The 27461-nt window shown below is 39.3% G+C and overlaps 2 protein-coding genes across 7 annotated transcripts in view; one reads left to right on the forward strand and one right to left on the reverse strand.

Annotated features, from left to right (window-relative positions):
* Window positions 1-94: 94 nt before the first annotated feature.
* Window positions 95-3824, reverse strand: LOC120564082 (small VCP interacting protein). 2 transcript variants are annotated; one of them, XM_039808762.1, is made up of 4 exons: window positions 3035-3653; window positions 2641-2691; window positions 1708-1827; window positions 95-1610 (listed from the first exon to the last, which is right to left on the reverse strand). In XM_039808762.1, exons 1-4 carry the CDS (start codon window positions 3095-3097, stop codon window positions 1596-1598), a joined length of 249 nt encoding a protein of 82 aa, XP_039664696.1. In that variant the 5' UTR covers window positions 3098-3653; the 3' UTR covers window positions 95-1595. The 2 variants fall into 2 exon arrangements, with proteins under 2 accessions (XP_039664696.1, XP_039664697.1); XM_039808763.1 differs by lacking the exon at window positions 95-1610 and adding an exon at window positions 2245-2291 and having other exon boundaries at window positions 3035-3824.
* A 921-nt stretch (window positions 3825-4745) lies between these two features.
* Window positions 4746-27461, forward strand: part of ano3 (anoctamin 3) — a 39258-nt gene continuing 16542 nt past the window's right edge. For 2 of the 5 annotated variants that reach the window (XM_039808692.1, XM_039808693.1), the window contains exons 1-6: window positions 11892-12102; window positions 21756-21962; window positions 25148-25275; window positions 25442-25597; window positions 25691-25791; window positions 25909-25953. In XM_039808692.1, the coding sequence (XP_039664626.1) occupies window positions 11988-12102; window positions 21756-21962; window positions 25148-25275; window positions 25442-25597; window positions 25691-25791; window positions 25909-25953 (752 nt within the window). In that variant the 5' untranslated portion in view covers window positions 11892-11987. Of the gene's footprint in view, window positions 4789-8634; window positions 8815-11890; window positions 12103-21755; window positions 21963-25147; window positions 25276-25441; window positions 25598-25690; window positions 25792-25908; window positions 25954-27461 lie in introns of those variants that run through there. The other 3 variants (XM_039808696.1, XM_039808695.1, XM_039808694.1) reach the window with 3 other exon arrangements.

Here is a 27461-nt window from a genome sequence, read left to right on the forward strand (position 1 = left end):
AAATACCACTGATAATTTTAACCAAATCTAACTCTTATCTGAACTTGAATCATCTTTCTATAAAACTGTAATTGTCATGAAATCCACACAAAAGTAGCAGAAATGTAATTTATTGTAGCAAATAACATTGGCAAATTTCCTGTTCTACAAAATGCAGAGAGCTCCGGAAGCATCTAAGGATCAAGTGAAGGCTTAAAAATGCACTCAATTAAGCAAGTCAAAGTAAACACTTCACTACGTACAGTACACACTTCACTTGTTCTTTTCCTTCAGTTTTTTTCCTGTTTCCATTTTAGTTGACATGAATCTCTCCCAACATAGTGAGCGAGCATGTTGGCTATTCACCAAATGTTGAAAAACTGTGCAAAGACATATCTAACAAAAGCTTCTGTTTGTATTACGGCAATTCACAAACACATTTCACATAATTTAAATTAAGCAGGCATCACATCAGTGTTTTGCATACATTGTAATTCAATGCAACAAACTCAAATTGTGCAGAGAAAAAAAACAAAAAGGGCTTTTTTTAAAAGGAGTAATGGCAAAGACTAGTGCAATAGGCCTTGTTCACATTCATTAACGACGTTTCCTAGTGCACATCCTTTTCATTTTTACAGGTTGGAGAATGTTTTAGTGTCATATTATTCAGCAGTAATCTGTAGCTGCTGCATATTTTGTCAAGTCTGTAGTATGTACTTCCTTACAGAATCACTAATTTAGTGACTATATGACATTGCACAGAGTACAGACTTTGTTGTCAAATATATTCTCTACACAATGTCAAAAACTCAATACCTGGCATTACCTTCCTCAACAACAAGGGACTCCCATGTGACATGTGCACTGCACTGGTCATGAAAACAGCCCAGGGACAGGCAAAGCACATTACAAGTTCAGTACAAATCAACAAGTTATAGCACTGTTTGCATGAGTCTTGCCAATAAATAGAGCCCTAAATAAGGTGAAATGAGTGTTAAATGGATGCTTTTTGACTGTATACTAATCCTACAAAAAGCACACATAAATTGATGTAAACATAACTCGGTTTTACTTGTGAAATTTGTCATTTGCATAACAGATTTTTGGAAAAGTCATACAAAAAGTAATGCGGTCAATGTGTATTTACAGATTCTCCACAATGAGAACCAAAAGCAATGTAGTGAAAAAGCTGAAAAGTGTTGGACAGCTTTGTCTTAATATGACAATAGTCGAGATACTGCTGGACTTTATAATCATATTATTTTGTGTTATCTAATGCTGTTCACTGTAAGGCTGTATTATCAATTGTAAAAGAAAACTACTAGAGTAGCAACTGTATTTGTTTGCACATGTCTGTGTCATCTCTAACTTGTCCTAAAGGTCCAAACTGGCTTGTATAACTTGGCAACCAGGGGGTAAGTCCAGCTGTTCTGTCTGTGTTCACTTCCGACTGCTTTGCAGAAACCATGACAACTGTAGCTGTTTGTCTCAGAACATCATAAAATAGGCACACACAAAAATTCAAAAACTGGACAGCAGTTCAAACATCTTTCAAGTCATCTTGTCATCTATTTGATGTTGTTTTGGACTTCAGAGTTAAGACTTCATCTTGATTTTCAGCCAACTTGCCACTAGAGAAGAAAGAAGGGAAAAGCATTAAAACAATCTCCTGTTGATCATCCCGTTGTTCTAGAAATCACACCGCTTGAGGATAAACACAAAACTAACCTTCAACCCGCCGCCCCCACCACCAGACACAGAGGTTGTCATCGCCTGTTTTTCAATCTCTTCCCGTTTTTTCTTTTTCCTTTCGACAGCTTCTGGATTTTTAACACCCCTGTATGTTGTCTGAAAAAGAGAGTGGAATATGATCAAGCACTAACAGACGATAGCTTCATTTAAAAATAATTTAATCTTGTTGATATCTTATAAGATATATACATTCTTAAAAAAGTGCATGTTTTTTAAAAGCATTTTAATCAATACTTTTCCACACATTTTACTTTTCAAAAAGCACAAGGCATGTTCAATCACAACTGGCAAGGGGGCATTCAGCTGCCAAATAAGGCAATGCAGACAAATGAAGGGAGCAGCTAACTGAAATGTGACTGTGGGTTAGGGCTCAGTGCTTTCATCTGCAGTAATCAAAGTGTGAATGTCAGTGTCAGGGAGAAAACAGTGATTTGGAGCAGAAATGTGGGATATCAGCCAATCCAAAAGATTCACTTGGCCAAGAAAAGTTTTCATTCTAGTACATGAACTTACCTTGATACAACTTTAGCATGGCTCTTACGGGTTTGCAAGTGGCTTTTCTGTATAATAAAAAATCACTCAGTGCACTGTCATGTGCATTTACCTTGAATGGGGTGTATATATGTAATAGAAAGCTATAAAGTAATGCTACATTCAGTTACCAGATTATTAGGTACATCTAGCTAAAACCAATGCAGTCTAAACAAAGCTACAGTACATCATATCTATGTCTGTGGGGTTTTGCTGTTTTTTGCTGAAATGTAAAGCGAAATGAAACCCACAATAAATCCACATAGCTACATGATGATATAATTTATTGCAAAACAGTTACTTTTAGCTAGATGTACCTAATATTGTTTTCAAGTGTATTACTGTCTTATACACTTATACACAAACAAAGTTAATTACCTCTTTTTGTCTCTTCTCAGCGGCCTCAGCTAATTGTCGTCTCCTTGTGTCCTGAAAAAATACCCATAGGAAACTTCTAAGCTCCAACTGTAAGCAGGCAGTCTTTTCTTAATATAGAGCTAGCTAGTTAACGTAACTGTTTGGGCCTGGGAGCATACTTTACATGCTAGTCTTTACAAAGGCTAAACACAGTCAACGCCTTCTGAACGTGACCTAGTGGGGCCTATTGGTGTCCGACAGTACTACAGATGATTCACCTTAATCACATTCACATAGCGTTAAATTAAATTAATTTGCGTCAATTCATATATTATTGTTGCAATCCACGTGCGACATTGTGACTTATGTAGCTAGTGACACAGCTGGTAATAAAAGTTTTAGTAAATAAACCTACTGGATCTGGAGTGACAACAACGTCGTCCGCTGCTCCACCAAGGCACGGCAAGCACATCCCCATACTGGAGTTGTTAGTCCAGGCAGTAAAAGGCAACGAAGAATCAGTGTATCGGTTTACTCTAGCTAACTAGCTAGCTAGCTACCTAACTAGTTGGAAAGCCAGTTTAAAATTGGTGGGCTGATAGGGTAGGCAACAGAGGCAGAAGCTTTTACTCCCAGTGGCTGTTTGGTTGTCTGTCATACCGTTACCGTTAACGTCAGCTAGCGAACGGCTTCTGTTAGCTTACAGTAACGTTAGCATTCTAGCTAAAAGTTAGCTTAGGCTAATACAAGCCCTGTTATTCTCCAAGCCACCTAATAAATTATGTCTCCTTACACCTCTTGTTTAATCGCGTCGACATTTGGAAAATGTCTGTTTGAAAGTCAGACGTCAAAGCCAAATATTTATCCCTCTAAGTTTGTTTTGGTCCGAGTTCAACTGTCTGACTAATATGCCAGGGTATGTTCAATAACGGAAAGAGGCTTTCACACCGCCGCGCGGTAACTCGCCGCCTCTAGCTAGCTAGTCATTTCAATGAGGGGAAGCGCCGAAGCGGTTTTGATCACGGCGGTGGGGGCCAGCGTAAACGCTCGCAGATTTTGCTCTGCCGCCTAGAGTTCACCGTGCTGAACTTCTAGCTGTAACGACCGTATGACAGGAACCGCTTTTAAAAACGCATTGCTTTTTTGGGAAACGCTTGGCGGTTGCCGCGCTGCACATTAGTATGGAATTTCGGACGCAGCAAAATGCACAAAACCTAGCGTTAACTTTTCACGTCAGCAATCAAAACACTACGAGGCTACTGTATTTTATACTTGATGAATCGTAATTAGTAGTAGCCACACTTTAGGCAACCTCATTGCGTTAAAATGTGTTCATTGTAGGATTTTGAACGTAGCTCACTGTGACAAGGGATGGGTGGGGCTACTACAAGCTGGTCCTCTTGATTGCTGGTCCAACACCACCCCCCTGTGGCGAAGGACAAATCGAGTGTAAAACTTCACCATGGTAACGATAATAATAAAATACACCATGGATGTATTAAGAGATACACCCATTACTACTGCAATCATATTTCTATGACTGCAACTCCCCAACTCCCTCACGACTAGCACAATAAATGCAGAGGGACGGTTAAAGAGATGTGATTCCTATAACGTTACTCTATTAATGGGCTAGAATAAAGGTAAACGGGACATGGAAAGAAAAGTTCATGTGGGCCATCCAGACGATAATACAATACAAAAATAAGTAAACTAAGCGATTCTATAGGCCAAGTGTAATTCATCTACATAACGTTAGCAGATTGTGCCAGCCATCAAATTGAAGTAAAACCTACAGAGAGTGGTTCTCTCCTAGTTATAATTTTATCAATCTTAGACTATAGAAAAAAGCTCAATGTGAGGTGAGTGATTCGCCATACAGCAGTTCCGTCCAATCGATACTCCACAATCAATAACCTGAGAGTTTTAATGTTGTACCCGGATACCCCGACAACACTTTAAACTCCACCCATCCATCCTCGCTGCACTGCCCGGGCTACTTCACAGCTCAAAGTGCTGCACTGTGGGAATGGCAGGTTCATGAGATTGCACAGCTTTTTGTAGTTGTACAAGTTGTCACTCAGAAACGTATTGATGGGGGATTTGTACTGAAGGCGCAGGTACATGCAATGGAAATCAAGGTGTCACAAGCTCTTGGCAGCTCCTCTGGTAGGTTTGACTCACTTCTGAATGAGGCACACTGAGGTAGTTAACCGAATTGGAGTAAAACTGCAGCTTGCTATACAACTAAAATTAACCAAGAACTACTGAATACTGAATTTGATATGTTATCTGTAAAGGCCTACTATGCTATTTACCCCATGCTTGTTTATTTGTAATTTGTTATTAACTGTTTAGTCAATATGTTAAAAAAAACAACAATATTTGAATAAGCTGTTGAACCTCTTTTAACATGTTTAAGAATATTCAATGCACATTTTGTCTCTGTGGCACACACTCTGTTCTGCAATTTAAAAAAAATATTTGTAATCTAATTTAACATACTTGGAGGAAAAGCACACTTTTGCTTAGCAGTTGTCCATTATACTTATATTAATTATAATGTAAAAGCTACATGTATAAGTGATGATTGCAGAAGAGTTCAGTAACAGTGTGAAACTGTTAATCTACTTGATGACAACTGATCCTTTAGGATTAATTTATTTATGAAGTGTCACATGGGCGCTCCTTTTGTGACATTTTCCATGAATGAGAAATAGATTAAGTAGGCCTAGTCATTAATTAGAATAAAATTTACATCGCAATTCTTTGGTGTGTGGCGTTCATTTTATCATTGACATGTCAGGAAAGAACATTGTAATCTTTTGCTGAAACATCTCAGTCACAGACTGGAGAAATGAGAGCGTGAATGTTTTCTAGGGAAATCTAGCAAACATGTCCAGCGACATTCAGTTTAATGAGCTATCTTATGCATGAATGCCGGGGCTTTTATTAGCTCTTCTAAATCACCACTGCCCCAGGCAAAGATGAAAATGGCAAAAACTGTGGTTATGTCCTGATAGCTAATGGGACAGTGTTTTCATCTGTGTTGAGCCATGTGGGTTATGTTCAGTGTTGCGCAGAGACTCTGAGAGGGAGCAAATTGTGACTTGGTGACTGCTGGAAGCTGGGTCAAGTGTTACCATCGTATAATCAGCAAGCGTTGAAGCTGGTTTTGATCCTTCAGTTTGTGCCCCATCAGTCACCCCATGTTTTCGGGTCACTCCTCAGTGACTAGTGCACATAAAGCAGAGATCTCAAAGAAATTGTTTCAAAAAGAGTGCATCCCCATGGACTAATAGAAGAGTTTTTTTGTGTGAAGAAAATTGAGAAAATCTTATTTTAAAAACTAATTTGTAGCTTTTTGAAATGGTCTTTCTCTTTGTGTACATTAGATACTTATTTAGGAAAACAATATTCACTTTAATTTTCTAGCTGCAGAAAATATATTCTCTAGCAAGTAGCAACCACAAGATCTTTTTTTGGAATCGTCAAATTTTGCATGCTGTTTTTACAATGATGGCCATTGTTTAGAATTGTGTTTTTTGCTTCTTAATGCAGTTTGGCATATCTCAACATTTATTTCACCTGAAAGAAGCCAACATTTTATCTGCACACATTGGATTAGGAGACAAGAGTGTTGTGATTTTATGCAGACATTTATGTGGCCTTAAGTGATCACTGCTGATCAATGTAAGCTGTTTAAGTGATGTAAGGCACACAGACCAGGTTGGAGTAGCCATCATGTAATGGAAAATGGCAGCATAAATGCCCTGCAGACTGGATATACACCCCCTCTAGCTTATGTATTAAGTTGATAAACACTGATGCTCCTTTTATTCAATTATCAAGTTGCTGGAGAAGATGTCTACCTGGCTGCACTCAAAATAAATACATTTTCTCATCAGCTGTTGACATTTCCATATTGCAAAGTGATGGTGTTGGCTTCTGTTATTCCCCCTTCTAAGGTTATCAATAAGCCCAAGATGTGTATGTGGCCCTTATTGCAAAGTTTCAATTTAGTCGTGGTAATTGTATTCACCAGACAGTCTGGCTGTGGTGCCAATTGTATATGCTTGGATATGTTGTACCTGTACATGGTTAATGGCATTACACTTTTCTCAACATCTCATCATACATTCATGATTACTTGAGAGAGGAAATAAGTGACCCGGACTTTGAAATGTATTAGTTTAAATAAATAATCAATGTGCCAGGAAGTACTTGCTCATCAATCGATCTACCTAGAGTCTTTGAAATCCTCAGGACAGTATATTACTGCACTTAGACTACACAGCTGTAATGGACAAAGCACTTTTTGGGGAGAGTAATTTCTCCTGACCAGTTGTCCAGAGCTCTCGTAACCTAGACTGCTACATTTCCAAGTAGTCACTATTTAGTTGTTTAGGTAGGGTGTGTTAGATCTGCAGTAATCTCTGTTAATGGTGTATGTCAGTGAAGCCCACAGGGAGGTTAAACTCTACTTTCACACAAACCTATTGTTTCATTTGTATTACAACACTATCTATTCTTGCAGGCTTAAGTTACATAGCCCTCTGGTAATAATTGCTGTTGCTGTAACAAAGTAAACCATACATCTTTAAAATGTAGTATTCAATAATGTACTGCACACACCAGCATGTCTGTCAGCCAATTGTTGTGTTGTTTTCTCGTGGGCTCATTTGAGAAGAGATGCTGAAGGGAGATGTCGCTGTTAAAACCTGTGGAGAATAACTTCTGAGATGTAAAGTACCTCTGAATGTCTCTGAGTCATGTTGTGTGGATTCTTAGTGCAGCCCTTCGGCCTTTCCTGTTGGTCATAATGAAGCCTAATGCACACATGAGGGAGGGAGCCCACATCAGCACACATGGAAATCTCTGACTGTAGATGTTATTTTGCCATTGTAAACAAATTAAAATGCATTATTGTATGCTAACTTGGTTAAGCAAGGCAGTGACCTGTTTAGGTTTCAAAGTAGCCTCCACATTATGTAATAAAGTCATTACAGGCTCAGTGGCTATATGCAAAAATGTATAACATGCATAAAGCCATTTTTCTTCTCATTGTGCTGATTATTCTCCTTCCTCCACATTTTTAGAGGTGCATTTAACCTATAATATTGTGTTGGTTGACAGTTTGTCGTGTATGGAAATGAGCTCAAAATGTACTGCATTTATTAAAATCTATCCCAATTATCATTATTTAACTTTTGTTAAATAAGAAACAAAAATCAGTCGAGATTTTCAGCTAGTAATGCTGGAAAACCAACTCCATGGTAGGGCAGCTCGATTATGGAAATAATCCCATAATCACAATTATTTTGGTCAGTATTGAAATCAGTATTGAGTATTTAACACGATTACTCATTGACTTTTGGAAAGACGCTGCATTTATTGACCTTAAAAAAACCAGTTAAATAGATCAACAGTGAAAAGACCTTGAACTGTGAAATTTCCCTTAATTCTTTTCCTGTTTTTTATTCAGAACACAAGACAAAATAAGAGTTTACTTGCAAAACGTAATGTGCAAAATTATTGTTTTGCTTGATTACATTGTTTTCGTTCCAGAAATCAATCAAATGTGTCCCTAAACAGTTTAATTTATTAAGATTAGGTTTTATCACATTTCTGTCAGTTTAACTGTTAACTGGTTTTAATAAAAAATGTAACCTGATGAGATGAGTTACACACAGTTGGTTTTGGAAAGCCAGAGGCCTTATTGTTCCCCATTAGTTTCAAGTATCAGAGTGTAAAAAATAATTTTAAAGATGTGTTTAAAAATGTATGAGGGCAGTAACACGAGCGGGCTAAGTAAGGAGCTGGACTGCTGTGATCACCTTCAAATTTTACTGATCTGAACATTGAAGCGATTCCATTTTCCCTCTGATAACCTAAGAAACTAGCATCATGGTTTGAGTATGTGACATTCAAGATAAAAGAAATTATAAATATTCTTTAATAACATGATATCAGTACTTATACTCACACTTTGATCACTTTGTGTACGTATAATAGGATCATGTCTTCAGGACAACTGTATGTTCCTGCCCCTGCTGGAGAGTCGGGCCTCCAGCTCCTCTGGAGCCAACAGGCATGTTCCAACCAATCCCATCAGCCATTCAGTGTCCTGGAGCTCCTCTTGGGCCAACAGTTGCCACTCTGGAGACACAGAGACAGACAGCGACCAACTCTCCTGTAAGTTTGCCAGCAGCACTTGTGACTAAAGCTTTTTAAATGCATTACATCCATCTGAGATCTGCCCATACTTGCTGGGCAAATTTCTGTGCACTTAATGTGTATATAAAGTATGATGTTAATACTGAGAATTTAAGGTAATTCCTTAATGAATATGGACCATGCACAGTCTGCCCTTGATCTATTAGTCAATTAGTTAAATGAAATTGGCAAAAGTTTTGACCCTCAATTTATCATTAAAGCCATTTATCAAGCACCAAACACAAATATTTTCTGGTTCCAGCTTCTCAAATGTGAGGATCCACTGCTGTTGTTGGACCACAGTTGTACCACTGTACATTAAATATCTTTTAGTTTTAGACTTTTTGTCAGACAAAACAAGCAGTTTAAAGACGTCAATTTGGACGATTGGAAAATGTGATAGGCATTTTGAATTATTTCCTGAAATATTATAGACTAGATCATTTATTGATTAATCGAAAGCATAATTGACATACTAATTGATCATGAAAATATTATGTTGCAGTTTAGACCCTCAGTTAAACAGTTTGCTCTGAACTTTTGAAATAACTTCATCAGCAGATCCCTCAGCTGCGAAGCCTCAGAGCAAGACATCAGTAGTGATTCAGTTGTATGTGTAGACGTAGACGTTAGAGGTCTTTGTCATTCAGGAGTCTCTTGAGCAAGTGGGGACTTCTTTGATTCTTTGAACACAGAACCTTTCTATGCAACGAGAGATGTGTTGAATACTCGGAAAGGTACAGCTTTGATTGTTTCTGAATGTGATTAAATATCTCTCCCTTCATGTAACACTGATTTGGGGTATTTCTTATGTTTTAATTGTGAAACTGTTTGGGTTTTGATGCAAGGACGACCTGAAAGTTGACCATTTTGTTTGGAGTCTGCAAGACCTGAATCTTGCCAAAAGTAGTTCATGATTGTTAATTTACATGCATGGCTGAGGTGAATAATGCAAAAACCCTTTGTGGTTCTTAGTCGGAGCTGAGTGCTGACAGCTCATCTTTTTAAGCACAAGGTGGCAGTATTTTATTTATCCAAACACCTTGCTCCCTCTGCATAGCAGCCATCTGACCTACATCTCTCAACTAACAGGCAGGAATGGAAGAGATAACATTTTAAATGGGACTGACCGTATAAGAGCTGCTTACTTATTTATTTATAGACCCAGTGGAAGAAATGCATTTGCTTGGTAGTTCAATGACATATTATAGGGGTTGGCACGCACAGCCCTGCCACCAGTCCTCAATAAACATCACACCAGTAGGAGGAATAGAGGCGTGCTGAGCTGCAAGAAAGCAGATGGTATTTGCATCTATGACAGATGCCAGACTACTCCCCAGAATACCAGCGCAGACAGAGATTGACACACAAAAGTAGGACCACAGACGAATCTGCAACTTGTGTTATTGTGACCCTTTGAAGACTGACTAGGTCACAGCAGTCACTTCAGTGTCTGCTCATAAACAACACAGGGCTTTTCCCCTCATGGGTTTCAGATCATAATTGGAGGCCTGCTGGTCTGTAACTCTGTGTGGTTGACATGGAGATAAGACCAGTGACCTTGTAGATAAACCACGATAAGATCTCTGTTTGGTTCATACTATGTAATTGAAGACCTAAGGCAAAGTGATAAGGAGACACTAGTGTTCTGACTACATATTCTCACTAAGGTTCAGGTTCAGATACCACATACATTGACTATGTGATTAATAATAAAATGCCCACTGCTGATAAATGTTAAAAGCTGTGAAAACAACAGTGATGTGAAGGGGATAACAGAGACACATCAGGACACTAGAGTTAACATCACTAAAATAAATAGGGAAACCACAAATGAAAACAAACTGACAAGAGAAAGAAAGGCAGAGTGGTATAGCAGAGAAATATCTTAAGTTATTTTTTTTTATGAAACTAAAAATATGATTATTGTATACATGTATTGTCCCACATCTATAACCTACAAAAACACTCAATAACCAATTATAATTTCTTCATCATTTTAGCTGAGTCCCTATGTTGTGCAATAAAGCCAGCATTACATTACCAGTTTTAACATTAGACTATCAAACTATACTACAGAAGGACTCTGATGAAGATGTAACCTTACATCGAAACGTTAGTCACTGTTATGCACCTTAAGAAGCAAATGTTTTGTTATTTTATACTGTTGTGTCCTGCATTGGTTGCACCGGATTTTGTGGTCTGCAGAAGCGCAGAGAGCTCTCCTTTTTACCTGTATACTACCGCAGCCATTTGTATCACCCTGCTCAGTTTTTATGACTGATATTGTAGCTTATAACATTTGTTCCTTAAGAGGGATCCCCCTGCCACTTCAGCAGCAGTGTGTCAGCACAGCTGAGCTGTGAACTTAAAGCTATATTATTGATTGTTTTGAGTTTTTTCTCACAGCCTCACTGTCTTTAATGCCTGCCAAAGCAAATGGTCCAGCCTTGAAAATGTCAAATGGTCCATATCCCCTTTAATGATGTTTTGGTCTTTTTTTTGCATAAAGTTACAGTTAACAACACTAGATATAGTAATCTGTGTTTTATGTTGAAGATCTGATGGCCCTTGTTAGTGTAGTGTCTGAAATGTGAAGGTGCCATTGCATAATCCTTCCAATGGTTTTCAACCACTGACTCTGACTCTGAGAGTTATCTCTTCCATTCCTGCCTGTTAGTTGAGAGATGTAGGTCAGATGGCTGCTCTGCAGAGGGAGTAAGGTGTTTGGATAAATATATTTTGTATTTTTTAGTTAGCTCTGTAGCCGAACTGTTTTCTTCATCGTTGATAGTTCATTAGACTACGTGATGCCATAGGGTAGAAGCAGCTTTCTGCACGGGCAATAAGAGGAAGATGATGATTGATGACCGAATCAATACCTGTCCTTGTCGGTCCATTTGAGATCTGCTGCCCCTGGCAATTTCCCGCAGCTTATTTGGAGTCAGTAAATCAGGACAGAGGGGGACGTGTCCATCTCAGGACCTCCCCTACCGCCCGTCACCATGACAACAGACGTGGATGGTGGTTGGGAGCGGAGGGGGAGCATGCGGAGCTTAGACAGGTGTTGCTGGGGTTTGCGCATCGCTCGTGAGATCGTTTGGCAGGATGGGAGCTGCGAGAACACCCACGCAACCCCACCATAGTTTCCCATGTATTCTGCAGTTTTGCTTTTCGTAATACGGAATTCAATTAACGTTGGAAACCAACTGAACGTCGCAATGGTGCACCACTCGGGCTCCATCCAGTCCTTCAAGCAGCAGAAAGGTTGGTCACTCATGTGATTATTTCGCGTCCGTTAATTTCTTTGAGCTGAGTGTGATGTGTGTTGACTTTTCTTCTCTAGTTAAATAGTTTTTGATGTTAAATGGTACTCTGAGGTATCGGACCCTCTACTTGCTGTAAGTGTGACGCAGAGTTGGAGGTCTTATTGCTGCCTCCTCTTGGTATGAAGCCTGTTTATGGACCTTGTGCGCTCTGATATTTTATCCACTATTCACCTAGGTCATTATTTGTTCAGCTGGAGGCTACATAGATCCAATGGACGTTAATATTAATAAGTAACACCTTAAATATGTATATACTAAATTTATAAAAACATTTTTTTTTTTATTTAAACCATGTATGTTATAGCTGATGGTTGCCGTAAATGCTGCACATAGCCTACTTGACAGACTTGACCGTTCTTCACAAACAAGGAATTGCATATCTTGAAAAGGTGTTTTAGTATCACTTGAACTTGTCTGTCTTAGCAGTTGTGTCAGCTCTCAGGGATCTGCTTAAACATTCTCAGCCTTACAAGTGGGCTAGTATAAGCAGTGATTGCATTTTATTGTGCATGTGCTGTAAGGAAAGATACAAACTGTTCCATACAAATCTATTCAGGAGGATGCAGAATAGTTTGTGCTAAAGGGTAAGGTCCAAGAGTAGCTGCACTTAGGCTTTGACAGTAATCCAAAAAATAAGTAAGATTTCAAGCGGTCAGATTCAGCAGGTTGAAAAAGCAATAAGAGACATCCAGTTCATGTTGGTGTCCATTTGGCATCTTTGCGTTTTGAACTGACAATAACCAGATTATGGATCAAACTGTCCAGTGAAAGAAAGATAATTGGTCTCTACACATTGGAGCAAATTCTTCAAATCTATAAATAACTACTTATCAAGTCATCAATCTGTCTTCCATTCCAGCTTGATTTCACTGCTGCGGTCCAGTATTGATTCCAAACCCTAAGAGGGGCTCTTTAGAGAACACTATAGTGATTATTTAATACTTTGTGTTAATTATTAATGTGCTGACTGTCTAAATTTAGAAAAATGGTGGAGAAACTTCTTGTTTTCATGCTGACACTGGTTTATGGGGAGCAATGACCTCTTTTTGTTGAGGTAGGCTACCGGTCTGAGGAGGATGAAAGGGTCTATCCCCTGGCTCCTGATGAGAGGATGCTGAGCTGAGCAGCTAGAAAGTTCATGAGTGAGGGATGCCCTGCTGAAGAGGGTGTTAGCTTATCTGCAGTAGCTCATGTTTCTTTGCTGGTTTGAAGTGTGTAAACAAGCTGAAGGAGTTATTACACTTAGGGTTTTTTACACTGACAAGAAGCTTTTCTTCTTCTACCATGACCTTATTGCACAAAATAGACTGACCACATGAATCCATAATAGTTCGTTTGGAATGTTTATGATCATCTAATCATAGATTTTAGAATTTTAATTGTGTTCCATGCAGTAATTCTTTCTTTTCTATATAGTTTAAACATTATATATGACAGAGTGAACCACTTCTTGGATTTCAGTGCAGGTACAAACAGGAAACGCATAGCACAACATGACATCAGATTAAGATCGGACTACAGGCCCTAGGCCCACTCAATATTTCAGTGATTGCTAAGTGCACCATTAAATTGAAGGCAAAAAAATGTGTTCTGTTCACAAGAGGTGAAAAGCTTTTCAAGCATTGCTGGAGCCAAGCCCGCTCTCTTCTAAACTGCAGGTGAGAAAACCTAGTAAAAAAAAGGGACTGATTATGAAAGAAAATATAAGATGAGGGTATAAATGTTTTTTTTCTTGCTACTTTGATAAAAAAAAATATCACTCAGTTGGTAAAAATTGGAAATACAGCTCCATTTGGACAAAGATGACTCACAACCATCTGATTACTTTCCAGGATTTGAGTGAATTTCAAATCTTCTTTGGCAGAACAATTGTTGTTGAAACTTATTGATTCACTGAACACTCAACATTTGCTAGAAAGTATTTGCTTTAAGCATATTGAGATTTAAATGTAAACCATTTCTACAATTGAATACTTCAGTCTTAAGCAAAGCTTTATTCATGCTTCTACGTCTATTATTCTAAAGCTGTAACGATTAATCGATTAGTCGATATAAACAAAAATGAATCTGCCACAATTTTGATAATCGATTATCAAAATTGTGGCAGATTCATGTACTGAGAGGTTTATGCCTCGACGGAGAGGTCCAGGGTTTCGAATCCGACCTGTGACGATTTCCTGCATGTCTTCCCCCTCTCTCTCCCCTTTCTCACCTAGTTGTCCTATCAAATAAAGGTGGAAAAGCCCAAAAAATAATCTTAAAAAAAGAAAAGTACTTTTTGGTGGTTAACAGTTGGTGGTTCCAGGTTCTCAAATGTGAGAATTTGCTGCTGTTTTTCTTGGTCTTACATGATAGGAGATTGTGATGGGCATTTTTCACTTTTTTTTTGGGTGTTTTATGGAATTAAGTGTTTGGCAGATTGATTGATAAAGAAAAAAAGAATAGTTGCAGGCAGCCCTATATTATAATACTGTAGTTCTGACTCCTTTTATAGTTTCTAAAGAATAAGTATTGTTATCAAGCAATATCCTGCTTACCTTCCTTATGTGTGTGTGTGTGTGTGTGTGTGTGTGTGTGTGTGTGTGTGTGTGTGTGTGTGTGTGTGTGTGTGTGTGTGTGTGTGTGTGTGTGTGTGTGTGTGTGTGTGTGTGTACACCTTTGGTTGTACAGTCCTAAGCAGGCCACCTGTCCTCTTATGCAAGCAGGCAGATGGTTTTATAGATACAGACAATAATTTCAGGGCAGATTTGGGGAGAGCACATGTACAGTATCATCTGTGATTTAAACAGGCCACTGTAGAATATAAGGCAGACATCAGTTTTATGGAAGTTAGAATGCCAGGTAGACAAAGAGATTACAAAATGACAAAACAAAGAGACTGTTTTGTTCTGCATGTGTGCGTATGGTGTTGCAGTTACTAACTTTAACACTTCACAATCTTTAAAATCAGCAGTTGGTTTGTTGCTAGGTTATGAGAACAATACAGGTAGAAGTTCTGCCAGAGCCCAAAGTTATTATATAGTTCAATCCCATTTGCAAAACGCACTGATTTTGGTGGAGCAAAATGCTTGTGTTTACTAAAGACAGTGCAGTTCATATGCATTCCCTGCTGAGGTGTGTACGCAGGGACACAGCAGAGGCTTTGTGGAAAATCCTATGACGTAGTATAGAAAACACAAGCAATCAGGGGACATAAGAAGATAGTAAATGAGCGGGGGGAATTAATCTGCTCAAATGATGCAACCCAGAAGTTGTGCCAGTATTGTATAATAAGGTCCTGAACTGTTTAAACCAGGGGTAAAAGATGCCAGCTGCTGCTCTGAGGTGTGTTCACGGTCAGGCTGTTGGGCTCAGCTGCACGTGATAGACAGACGGCAACTAGCAATGGTGTCTGTGGAGCAAATTATTTAGCTATTTGTTTTTCTTGTTTTTTTTCTTTTGATATTAAAGTTTAGTTTGTGTTATTTAGTGTCCAAAAATCACAATTACTTCCACTGTTATTCAATATTATAAAAAATAAAACAGAAAAATGTCCGAGGGGGTAAATATGATTTATTGTCACTGCATAAAAAGATGTTTTTCTTCGCTATTTGTTTAAAAATGGCTAGCTCCTGTATTTAGATGCTGCAATGTTTTAGTTTCAGGTTAAGTCAATAAGCTGTTGTGTGATATTAACACTGTATCCATTAGCTACAATATATTGTTTGTGTCATTATGGTTACTGAAGTCGACTTAAGTCAATAGCTTGTGTAAGTAGAAGAGCTCACATTTTTATTATTACATCAAACATTGAAACATTGACACAGTATTAGAGTTGCTGTATTCCAGTTTTTGAAATAGTTTTGAGTATACTGTTATGTTTCTGAATATACACTATAGTATATTTAGCTCACCCTCTGTTTCTACCAGTCCATGTCAGATTTTGTTAGAGGAACTCGCGGGAAAAAAAGTGTTTGTATTTCAACATTTTGTGATTAATCATTCCCTGGATGGTGAAGCATTCATGCGATCGCAGTGTTTCCCATAGGTTGAGAATTTACTTGCGGTGGTGTGTGGGGCAGGATTTGACGGCGCCACAGCCATGTTTCCACAAAAACAAAAACACAGCAGTCTCTGAACTCGCGTTGGGAGTTTCGTTGAAGTTGGATGTAGTCCAGTTTGTTGTCTAATGAGCGGACATTTGCAAGCAGGATGGATGGGACAGGTGGCTGGCTAGCGTTAGCTTTCCACCTAGCTCAAACTCCTGCCCTCGTTCCGCGTTTCCACTTTCTCGCACACCTCTTTCGATGTCCCCTTCCCCGGCTAGCGGCATCAAGTGACACCGCAGGCTGAGGTGCTGGTCTGCCTAGCAGGCAAAGCTTGCGTAGTGTGTTGAGTATTCCGTCTGTAATAAAGTTTCCTGGATATTCTCCGATCTGTACCAATGTATCCCGGTGGTACACATAATGCACATAATTGCAAGGTTGCTGCTGAAAAAGTCTTTGCCAGACAAAATTTTACATTCTACTGCAGCAGCTGCTCCGGCCGCCTCTTGTTCCTCCATCATCTGCAACTGTTCCTCGCTGTATTGCGGCTTGTACAGGTAGCCACGAGCATCGGATTCGCGCACCAGATCTTCAAAATACCCTTCTGCTATATCATCTTCAAAACTGCCTTCCGCCATCGTGGTTAGCTTACTAAAGTATGAATTAATTACTCAGCTTTCTCCACAGAGCAATAGCCTGTTAGCTTAGCTTTAAGATGGCTGACACTATTTGGAAATTCTGGGAGTGAGGTCCCACCCTCTATGGGCGGGTTGAAAACATGTGGAACTAGCTGCTACTGGCTGTAGTCTATAGCCTCTGGCCAAAAAAGCCTCTGATGACGCAAAATGATTTTTGCGTCATCAGAGGTTTTTTTCCAGACACACAATACAGAGATCTCTCGTCTCAGGGGGACATAAGGGAGGGAAGCACGGTCATTCGAAAATACTACTGGGTTTCTACTGATACAAAGCTTAATGCTAATCGGTGAAGTATCCCTTTAATCCCATTGCAAGACTACCAGCAGCATGCTACTACTAACGTAACAATAGGCTCTCTGAGCAAGTGCAACGTTGACGCTGTCATGCATGCACGCAACTTCACGAGGGGGAGGGGCTGGAGGCAGCTGGTCTGTGTGCGCTGTAAAAAATACACCGCTGTTTGGAAAGAAAATTGAATTTAGATTGTATCTACCTGGGCGGGTCTCAGTTTACCTGTGTGGTGCGCCCAAGTAGAACCTATGTATGGTAAACACTGTGATCGTTACCAGAGATCACTTATTTCATACTCGTACTTTGCCTGGAGTACTCACCATGTAACATAAGATATAAGCTGAATATCCAGTGGCTGCTTATGATACAGTTCTAAATACTCCATGTGAACTCCACTCCATCTATGTGTTGTTTGATATGGTGCCAGACGGAGGATGAAACACACTCTAATTGCTTAGAGAAGGTTTCTGGAGGCGAGGCTGCCGGCCTGCCTCAGTCCTGCCTCCTCCTGATAATTTTTGTAAACGCATCGCAGCAGTGTTTTGGACGTGTGTGTTATACCTTTCTTCTTTTCCCAGTCTTTTATAGCAGGGATCCCCTGAAATGCACTCTGTAAGGGGGAGGCAATAATGATGTTTGTTGTACTTAAAAAGGTCCTGATCTGAGTTGAAAGCTGTGACACTGAAAGTGCTATGAGCTGAACATGGGTGAATTATTGAAGGTATAGAATGAGGAAACACAGAGGCATGATGGGAAACAGCCCACTGACCTCAATTCTCTGTTTGCTACTTTGTGCAACATCCTTGCAAATAATGTCTTATATAAATGCTTACTTTTTATGACAGAAATATTTAAGAGGAGCATAACGAACGAATAAACACAGCCTCCTTTTTCGCCGTTTGTCACAAGCAGCAACATTTTTAGGTGTTTAGTGTGCAGTCACAGTGGTATATCCACACACATGCACAGACCAAAAAAATCATTTTAATCTCCCATCACAAGACCGTCATGGACAAGCTGCACAGGAGAGATTCAAATCCCGGATCACGACCTCTCCTGAATCTCGTCCAGCATGAGTGGGTGTTTGTGAGCGCACACACAGGGATTGTCATCAAGGCCCAGTGTCATGCTGATGCAGAGAAAACTCTGAGGTGATTTTCCCTATCATCACCTCACAATGAGCATCCACTCCTTGTGCCTCTTGATCTGTTTTTTTATTTTTTTTATTCCTCTCCTGCGTCCCTCCTCACTGTGCACAACTCAAGTAACAGTACCAAGTGGCACACATACATGCACACACACACACAGGATTAACTCTCCTGATGAACCAGTTTTAGCCAGTGCACAGCGAGATTAAACACAGGATTTCACATTAGATGAACCCTTTATATACTTATCTAGACTTATACAATGGGCAATAATTGTCAGATAACCATTATTATATCTTTAATATCCACAGAGGCTAAAGCGATTTGACCACTATTTTTATTTTATTCTTTCATCTACACATGCACTGAAATTTAATTGAATTCTTTCCAATTTGTGGGTCTATTTAAAAATTTGAGAGTCATTTGGGACCACCGATCCTCACCCTTACAGGCCTATTAGCTCATCTCAGACATGTTGAGCCTTGCCGATGTCTGTTGGGATTATCTAGACTAGCTATACCTTTTTGATAATATATATATACAGCAGCCATTTTGTATTGATTAGCCTAATGGAGAGAAAAGTGGGCAGGTATATGCAACCACTCTTCAGACAAATCCACAGAGACTGTGAAATGATGGCACTTTAGGCTTCTGGCCTCTTGACTGGAAGCTCACAGCTCGCACTGATTTACCAGCCAAGTCATAAAGCATGTTGTTGCTGTGTTTGCTGCTGAGAGAAACAAACCTTGCTCACTGGACCATATAATCTCTGATTTCTGAAATGGAATTGCAGATGTAATTGGCACAGTATGGCTATTTAATGATAGCTTGACAACCTGCTCAATAATGATTGGATTTAATGAAATTGATTGAAATATGAAAAGCAGCAAAGGGGAACTGAATGCTTGTGTACACTATAGAAATAATGAAAGCACTGAGAAATCAGGCTTTGTTGTTAGCCTAAAGACAGATTAACTTTCTGACACGCACAAATAGATCCATTTAAAGTTTACTCTTGCCGCATTTTACGCATTCTCATTGTACAGCTTTTTCATTCATTTCATAACTGTGGGGCTGCACAGGAAATAAACAGCGTGACCAGTGGTTCCCCTGGGCCCTCAAGCTCACATCTTAAACTGGCTCCCTTCTCACCCGACAGCACGGGGGAATCCCAGTGGGATCAATTTCATGAGTGTGGACTCTCAGGATGCAGAGAGTGAATTACCAATGCAGCTGTTTCAGGAAGGTTACTGGGAGAATTCCTCACTGGAGGGCGAAGTAAGTCCCGTTCCCATTTGAAAGAGAAGTGCCTTCATTTCATGAATAAACGTCAGGAGCTGCAGAGGGAGAGCTGCTGCCTGGTGTGAAGGTCGGGCACAATTGCTGGACGTTCATTATAGTTATTAACCTCTTGAGGTTATCTTCACAATTCATCCTTACAGTATTGTTGAAATAGTCATTCAACAATCTGTCAGCCCCACTATCACCATATTGCTCTTTTATTACTGAAATAACCTTGAAAATGACCTCTGCCGGGCTACGTAACGGTACACGTGAATGCTGTATCTTTGGTAAATTGGTTGCAGCACTAGCGACTGATGTATGTAAATGTTGTGGTGTACCATCATGTGGCTTGTCTTGAGGTATTGAGCTGTGTGATGATGGAGGGGGAGCGCTGATGGTTTTAATGCACTCCACTATGAAGGACAGACATCGCCACTGTAGCCCATAAAATGCCGCTGTAGCCCATAAAATGGATGGACCAGTTGGTGACTGAAGTGATTTCTCCCTCCCTCCCTTTTTTCCCCACTCACTCCCTTGTTGTCAGTGCATGCACTAGATCTACTAAGTATTATAAATAGGTTTTCTGACATTTCATTTTTCTCGCTTCTTTTTGTTATTGGACATTTAAAAAAAAATAAGCAACTCTTGTTTGTTGTTATATTTTGCAAGATAAGATGAGATATGATGTGATAGAAATAATATGATGAGAAATCCAGCCAACAAACACCAAAAACAAAACAATAAAAGCAATAATTTTATAAAAACATGCCCCTAGCAGCTTTAACCAGCCAAATAGACCTAACAGTTCTGGGTTCATGTAGAGTTTACTTTAGCAAGTTACTAACATTCGTACTGCCTAACTATGCATTAAAAATATTATGTAGCTACTGTATAAATATATGAATATTTATGGGGTGTTGCATTAGTGCACAAGTACTGAAGTTGCACTTGCATTAGATTATACGCCTCACTTAAGGGATACTCCAGTGATTTAGTGTTTCACTTTCATAAAGTTGGCAGACTCACAAGAGACAGATTTTCAAAAGAATGGTCAAAATGAATGCAGCAGAGGCTGATACATCCTGTCTTTTAGTCCCTAGTATGGGCCAAGCTCCAGCCCTCCCTGCCTGATTAATGCCCATGGGGAATCTTTCAAACTTAAGAGCCTATCCAGATATCGTTATATGAGACTAGATTTCGTCTTAGATTTTGAATATCGTAATATCGCAATATGGCATGAGTGTTTTCTTTTCCTGGTTTTAAAGGCTGCATTACAGTAAAGTGATTTAATTTTATGAACTTAGCAGACTGTTGTAACTGTTCTATTATTTGCTTTTACCCACTTAGTTATTATACCCACATTACTGATGATTATTTATCAAAAATGTCATTGTGTAAATATTTTGTGAAAGCACCGATAGTCAACACTACAATATCGTTGCGGTATCGATATCGAGGTATTTATTCAAAGATATCGTGATATTTGATTTTCTCCATATCGCCCAGCCCTTGTTGTCAGAGATAAACCTGAAGACATCATCACGGTTATTATCTCAGACTGTATGAAGCTCCCTTCAGAGCTGCATTATACAACTGTATTAACAGACTGAGTATGGCTTAAAATGAACCCGTGGCGTGGAAAGCCCCTTTCATGCTTCCCTATCACTGGCTCATTCATCAACTGTTTTGACTTGTATTGCCTCATGCATCATACTCCTGCAGATGCAAAGTGCAGCCATAATGGCCTGACACTTCTTCCTGACTACTTTGCCCATACCTTCATGGCAATGCCATTAGCTGCTGTAGGTCGCAGCACCACCAACCTCCTCCCTATGTAATAAGTTTTTTTTTTTTTTATTGACTTCAGTAAGATTTCATTTTGTGCGTCCCAGCAGAGCTTCACCAAAGAGCTGAGCCTCATCCAATCTATCCCTTAATGCAAGTGTCTCTCACTAAAATATAAATATGTTTTATCAGAGTAAGCATGCAGTCATATAAACATGATATAAATGTATACATATGTAATAAAAAAAGTTCAAGATTCATCTTCAGGGTCTGTTATTTTCCTCTCATTTTTTTCTAAAAATGTTTAAAGCGACAACTAGTAAAATTACCTTCCTCTTCCTCTGTCCCTCTCGTCCTCAGGCATGCACACCAGCATCAGCGAGATCCTGAAGGAGAAGAGCTTGAAGCCATCTCGCCGCAGCCTGCCCTGCCTGGCCCAGAGTCAGACTCATCCAATCAACCTCAACCACTTCCTGTCTGTGCCTCTGAGCCCAGAGCCGAAACCAGAAGTTGAGGGTCTGAGTCAGAGCATCAGCACCTCCTGCAGCCTCCTGCGCCCGCAGACAGGTCAGTCTGCTTACTTTGTACTAACGACTTCCGAAACCCATTAGTGGATAAGATGCTTCAGTCATGAGAGAGTGTCTTCAATATGTGTGGATTCTAAAGATTACTGTGGAGGTTTCTGCAGTGGTTGGTAAAAGTAACAAAGACTTAATGAAAAATAATTTTAACTTTGTAAATTACTTGCAAATTCTGTGTCAAAGGTTTCATATCAATTAGCAGAATTGCCATATACTAAATACCTTTTATTGCCATTAGTTTTGAAATTATTGACTTGTATTCTTCTATTTTGATGCAAAAATGACTTTTTTTTTATGTTTCCCTTAGACAAATGTAAAGAATTTGCAGGGTTTTTTCAGATGCACTTGCAAGTTTTGCACATTATTTTGTTCATATGGCCTCCTATGGCTGGCAAATGCTAAATAGCATTGAAGTGGTTTTTCATGATGTGTTTAAGTTATTTTTATACCTACAAGCAGTAGGCCATTTGAGGTGGGATTAACAGGGATGTTATCCCCCTTGTTAGCAAAATGACCAAAATGCATGCCCCTTAACCTGCCATCCCCCCTCTCCATCCCCTAGTAGCAGAGAGAGTGCAGGGGCAGAGGTGTAGTTTAATTTGTTAGTCTAGTCTGCCAGACTCATTAATCCTTTATCTGACTAAGGTTTGTGCAAGATAGAATCTATGGCCCGACCATGGCTCTGTAGCCTAATTGGATTTGTAATTGCAACTTTTTCTCTGATCTATAATAGTCTCTAAACTATATAAAAAATACAAAGACCTTTCACAGCAAATCCACATAATTTCTGTGATGCAAACTTACTGGTTACTGCTAATGTTATACTCGACAGGAACAGAGTTGGTTGCTACACAGATTTTCATGTTGGTGACGTTTAAAGTGAGTGCACAATATTGATTGAGCAGAATGTGATAATGCTACAGCGCATTTAAAAAAAAAACAGTCACATGTGTCTTGTGCACTTTCAGAGGCAGTGAGACAGTGTTGGAAAAGCTGTTGCAAGGAAACAATACATCACAGTATGAACTGGTAAAAATGCAAATGCCTGTTGGAGAGGGGAATTTATTCAGTCTTATTAATATCTTCAAGAATCTTCACAGGCCATTGACAGTGAGGGCTCGAGCACATGCAGCACTTCAACATGTTGGTATGTGTCATGACCTGGCTCAAAGGCATTACAAAATGTGGAGAACACACCTGTTTGCTCAATTAAATCAAATGTATTTAAATAAACAAAGGTAAATGTGCTATCAGTTTATCAGTAATGTGTGTAGTGTATGGATGTGTGTAGGTGTAGCAATGTTAGAACGTAAAAGTAACTCAACCCAAAGTCCAAACAAACCAAGCAACCTTGAAGAGGGAGAGAGGAAGAGTGACTGCCCAGGCACTCCTATTTATGTACATGTGAGCAATCAGTCGATCCAGGTCTCAATCATCAGTCCTTATTAGCCAATCCCCAGATCCCAGCAACCAAAGGGACTTAATAGGCCTTGAGGCCTAGGAGCCGTCAAAGTATGTTTGTGACCTTGAGTCACGCCCTTTGCCCGACCCCTTAGTATTTGCATGCAGTGTGCAAAAGTGAGAAAGGAGATGCAGTTTTATTGCAGATGAGGCAGCACAAGGTGATGTGTTGCTATTTTGGTGGAAAGTGGCTTTTTTGTCGCTAAAAATAGACATCTGATGAACCGGTCCGTTTCTGTTCAGACAGAAGGAGAGAGCGAGGACCGACCAAACAGCTTCCCACCTGTGTACACTGACCGATGTGTTTTGATAGGTCTGAACTGAATGTACTGCTGTTGGAGACTTAACCCAAAATGTTTAGTTTTACTGTTATTGTACTCATTTTACAGTAGCCTACAATTATGTAACGCAGCACCTTAAACTGGAGGCGCTTTAATAGATTCCCATGGTTCCTTGCTGTGTGAAAACACAGCATGATCTATCAGTGTAAATTCAGACTGCTTTTGGATTCTTTACAGCACCCCATGTTGACCAAAGTTCTGAGTCATTTCAGCTTTATTATAATGAAATCATAAAGTAAGCAGCTATGGCGACTTTTCACTATTCTGTAAAGATATTGTGATTTCTAAAGATTATCACTGCTCAGTTGTGATCTTAAAATAGACAGAAGATAAGGATAAGGATTTTCTCCCAATCCCTGCCTGGATCAGGGAAGATGCAGATTAAAATAAAACTTAAGAAAGAAAGTATAAAAAAGGTCACAGTGATTTTGCTTTCAAACTTAATTCTTTCTGTTCAAGGTCCCATTATGTGCTAACCCACACTAAAAACAACACATTATTGTTTAAGACTCTAACTTCAATTACTTAATGAAACTGTTAAGTTTTGATGCTTCCATGATTTAAATGAAGAAAATTAACCAATGCAGTTTTTTTCCAGACATATTTCTAATAATAAAAAAATGTTTGTCATTGATATTGTTGGTATAATGAAGATTTCTTACACTTGATTTCAACACAGCAGTATAAAGACATTCTGACTGTAGTCATGCCAAGCTTACTTGATGGTGAAGTAGAGACACATTTGATCAGAGAAATGAGCCAAGCTGTCACACATACCCTGGGAAATGATACATCTCTCTACAGCTATAGGGTGTAAACTATGTCATGCAATTAAATGCATGTATTAAGCGATTTAGACAGATGGATTGTTATACCCACTAAATCTACTGTCCTCCTCATTGGCAGTAAATACCACATAGCACTGAAAATGGAAAAGCCATATGTTGTGTTACAAAAGAGTTATTTCTCGTCAACTAGGCGGACTTATTGTTTGTGGCAAAGAAAAGCAATCTGATAAGGTTTCAAAACATTGTGCTTCTAGGAAGGGATTTCTTGGTACAGTCTCTATTGTTTGTTTTGCCTCAGAGTGTGGGTTTAACAAAATTTTATTTTGTTTGTCAGTGGGATGCGTAAAGATTCAGGAAGGAAGGAAATGCGATTGGCCCATTTTCAACATTGGTGCATGGATCTATTAAATTTAATCAAGGTGTTGCTCTCAAGCTGGCGCCCACATTGAAATTACTTGGATTTAACTCCAATCTAATTTCAATTTTGGCACTTGGATTAAGTAAAATATTGACTTAATGCTGATGTGGTGCATCACCAGTTGAATAACTGTCTTCACTGATCGTGCTTTGTCTGTGTGCAGCAGAGGATGGCAAGGATCAGTACGTGGAGGAGTCAGAGGTGACGTGTGAAACAAAACCAGATGAGTCATTTCCGCTACAAAAGCCTGTCACCCGTGCTAAATTAGAGGCCTGTACAGATTCACTTCAGGTACCACGCTCCCAGTAATCCATAATTATTGCCATTAATGTTCCCAATGTTGCACTGTCTACACAGTAAATTTTGTCATTGACTCTCTAAGAAGCTTAAAACATGATCAGTCCTGTGATTAGCATCCCTGCATCTGAAATTCATATAGGAAATCTTGTTGCTTCAGGGAAAGAAACCAGCTATTTCCTCTGGGCTGTTTTTCCGAGATGGGAAAAAGCGTATTGACTACATCCTGGTTTACAAGAAGTCCAGTCCACAGGTGGAAAAGAGGTGCACCTTTGAGAAGAATTTACGGGCTGAGGGTCTAATGCTGGAGAAGGAGGTACAAATAAAAAAGTTTGGTTTTAGAAGACTTTCATTTCCTTGATTTCTCAACTCAGTTCTCAAAGTCCTGTGTTACTTTTTAATCTGAAAGCCCTCCTTGACGAACAACGACATCATGTTTGTGAAGGTCCATGCTCCTTGGGATACACTTTGCAAATATGCAGAGCGGATGAACATCCGAATGCCTTTCAGGTAACTGTAGTTAGATAAAAAAAGATTGAGCTTTAAACTCTGGAAAGTGTGATGCTCAGTTTTTCAGTGGCTGGCAACTTCATCCAGTTTTTCTGACTTCTTTTTTTATTCTTTAAGGAAAAAATGTTACTTTACGGACTGGAAGAGCAAAACCCTGGGCAGGTAAGTAGATTTAAGGTATTGGATTATTTTTCTCTGTTTCTCTGTGGGGGCAGGAAGCTGGATGCTTCACTGCCTCTAATGAAATTCGTGAGCGGCACAGCTGCAGGGCTTTAGCCATAATGTGAGCTGTGGATGCTGTTTTAACTCTAAAGTTATCAGTCACCTCAGTGAGAAACTCCAACAGAGAAAGTTTGAATCAAACAATCATTGTGCTTTTTAAACCCAACCACTGAGTGAATATTAATTAGTCCAGGACTAATCAACCCTTTAACAGACTGTCACTAAATAAACGCTATGTGTAAGGTCTGGGATTACATTTTAAATTGGAAAGTCACCCACTGTGTCAGCACTAACTGACTAGTATCAATAACTGAAATGGTTGTAGAATCGTTTGAAAATCATTGATTAGGTTCAGTTGACTGTTGCAATGTTTGTTTAAATTAATGCGATTAATTAATCTTTTCAGAAAGCACAGCACCCTGCACGTCAGGCACATTGTTGAGAGTACAATACTGTAAACTTGACGGTGCTTTTCTATAAAAAAAAACTTGTAATATTTCAGTCAAGTAAATGGAGCGGCACAGGCTGATTAGCATACTATTTTTAGAGAGATGCACTCACGCTTTGATGTGATGTTCAAGAGTTGTCCAAGCTCTGCACAGGACTCCAATCTCACTGGAATTCAGATAGAAACAGTCTTAACAACAAATCACTGAAATACTTTTTATAGCAGCATCTTTTGTTTGTACTTTGGTTAACATACTGCATGTGTATTTTAATTATGTGTAGTCTACAAACCCTCTTTTGCTTTAAAGTTGAAATCTCAAATTTCCTGTTTCGTTCCCTTTGGTGCCACCTATGGCGAGAAGCAATAATTGCAAGTGTGTTTTTGAATCTCACTTTCACTTGTTTTTGAATTTTCATTGTCTGTAGTCATCGTTCTCGTCTTTGTTTGTTTGGCCATAGTAACTGTTTACTTGCAACGCTAGCAGATGCTGCGTTCCAGATAAATTTTTAGCTGGTAAGTTACGATTTCAAGTCACAACTCACGACTCACGAGCTGGCTAGCTAAACGTTATGCCGTTGGCAGGGATCAGGTTAGGCTACCTAACGTTGACGTTAGCTAGCGCTAGCTGACACTAGCAATTTCTAGTCAGCGACATATTTTGAGCTTCATTTAATAAACATAACCTGTAGTGGTACACAATCGTATGTGTATTGTTTTCATTACAATGTGAGGAATTACTTTACGTTGCCTGTTTATGTCTATTTCTATTTCTTACCGTTAATCACCGGCGTCTGTACAGCATCAACAGGGGTCGCCATTGTTGTTTATGTGTGTGTGACGTCAAAAACCGTAACTGGGAGTACAACGATCTGGTACGAGTTCACGGGTAGTAAGTATGGGTTAGACTGCCATTCCAGGGCACTTTCACGGGTTACGGGTTGCCTGGAATGCAACAAGAGATTGGGAAAAACATTAAGCCGATTCACACACAAGTGAGTTG

Source organism: Perca fluviatilis, chromosome 8, assembly GCF_010015445.1.
Source record: "Perca fluviatilis chromosome 8, GENO_Pfluv_1.0, whole genome shotgun sequence".
NCBI classification, from domain to species: domain Eukaryota; kingdom Metazoa; phylum Chordata; class Actinopteri; order Perciformes; family Percidae; genus Perca; species Perca fluviatilis.

What these genes read in the sequence shown, in the direction of transcription:
- LOC120564082 (XM_039808762.1), bottom strand. Translation starts at nt 3,097, where the DNA reads ATGGGGATGTGCTTGCCGTGCCTTGGTGGAGCAGCGGACGACGTTGTT. An exon ending in TTGTTGTCACTCCAGATCCA is followed by an intron (nt 2,692 to 3,034) that starts GTAGGTTTATTT and finishes GTATTTTTTCAG; the next exon opens with GACACAAGGAGACGACAATT. An exon ending in CTGAGAAGAGACAAAAAGAG is followed by an intron (nt 1,828 to 2,640) that starts GTAATTAACTTT and finishes TCTCTTTTTCAG; the next exon opens with ACAACATACAGGGGTGTTAA.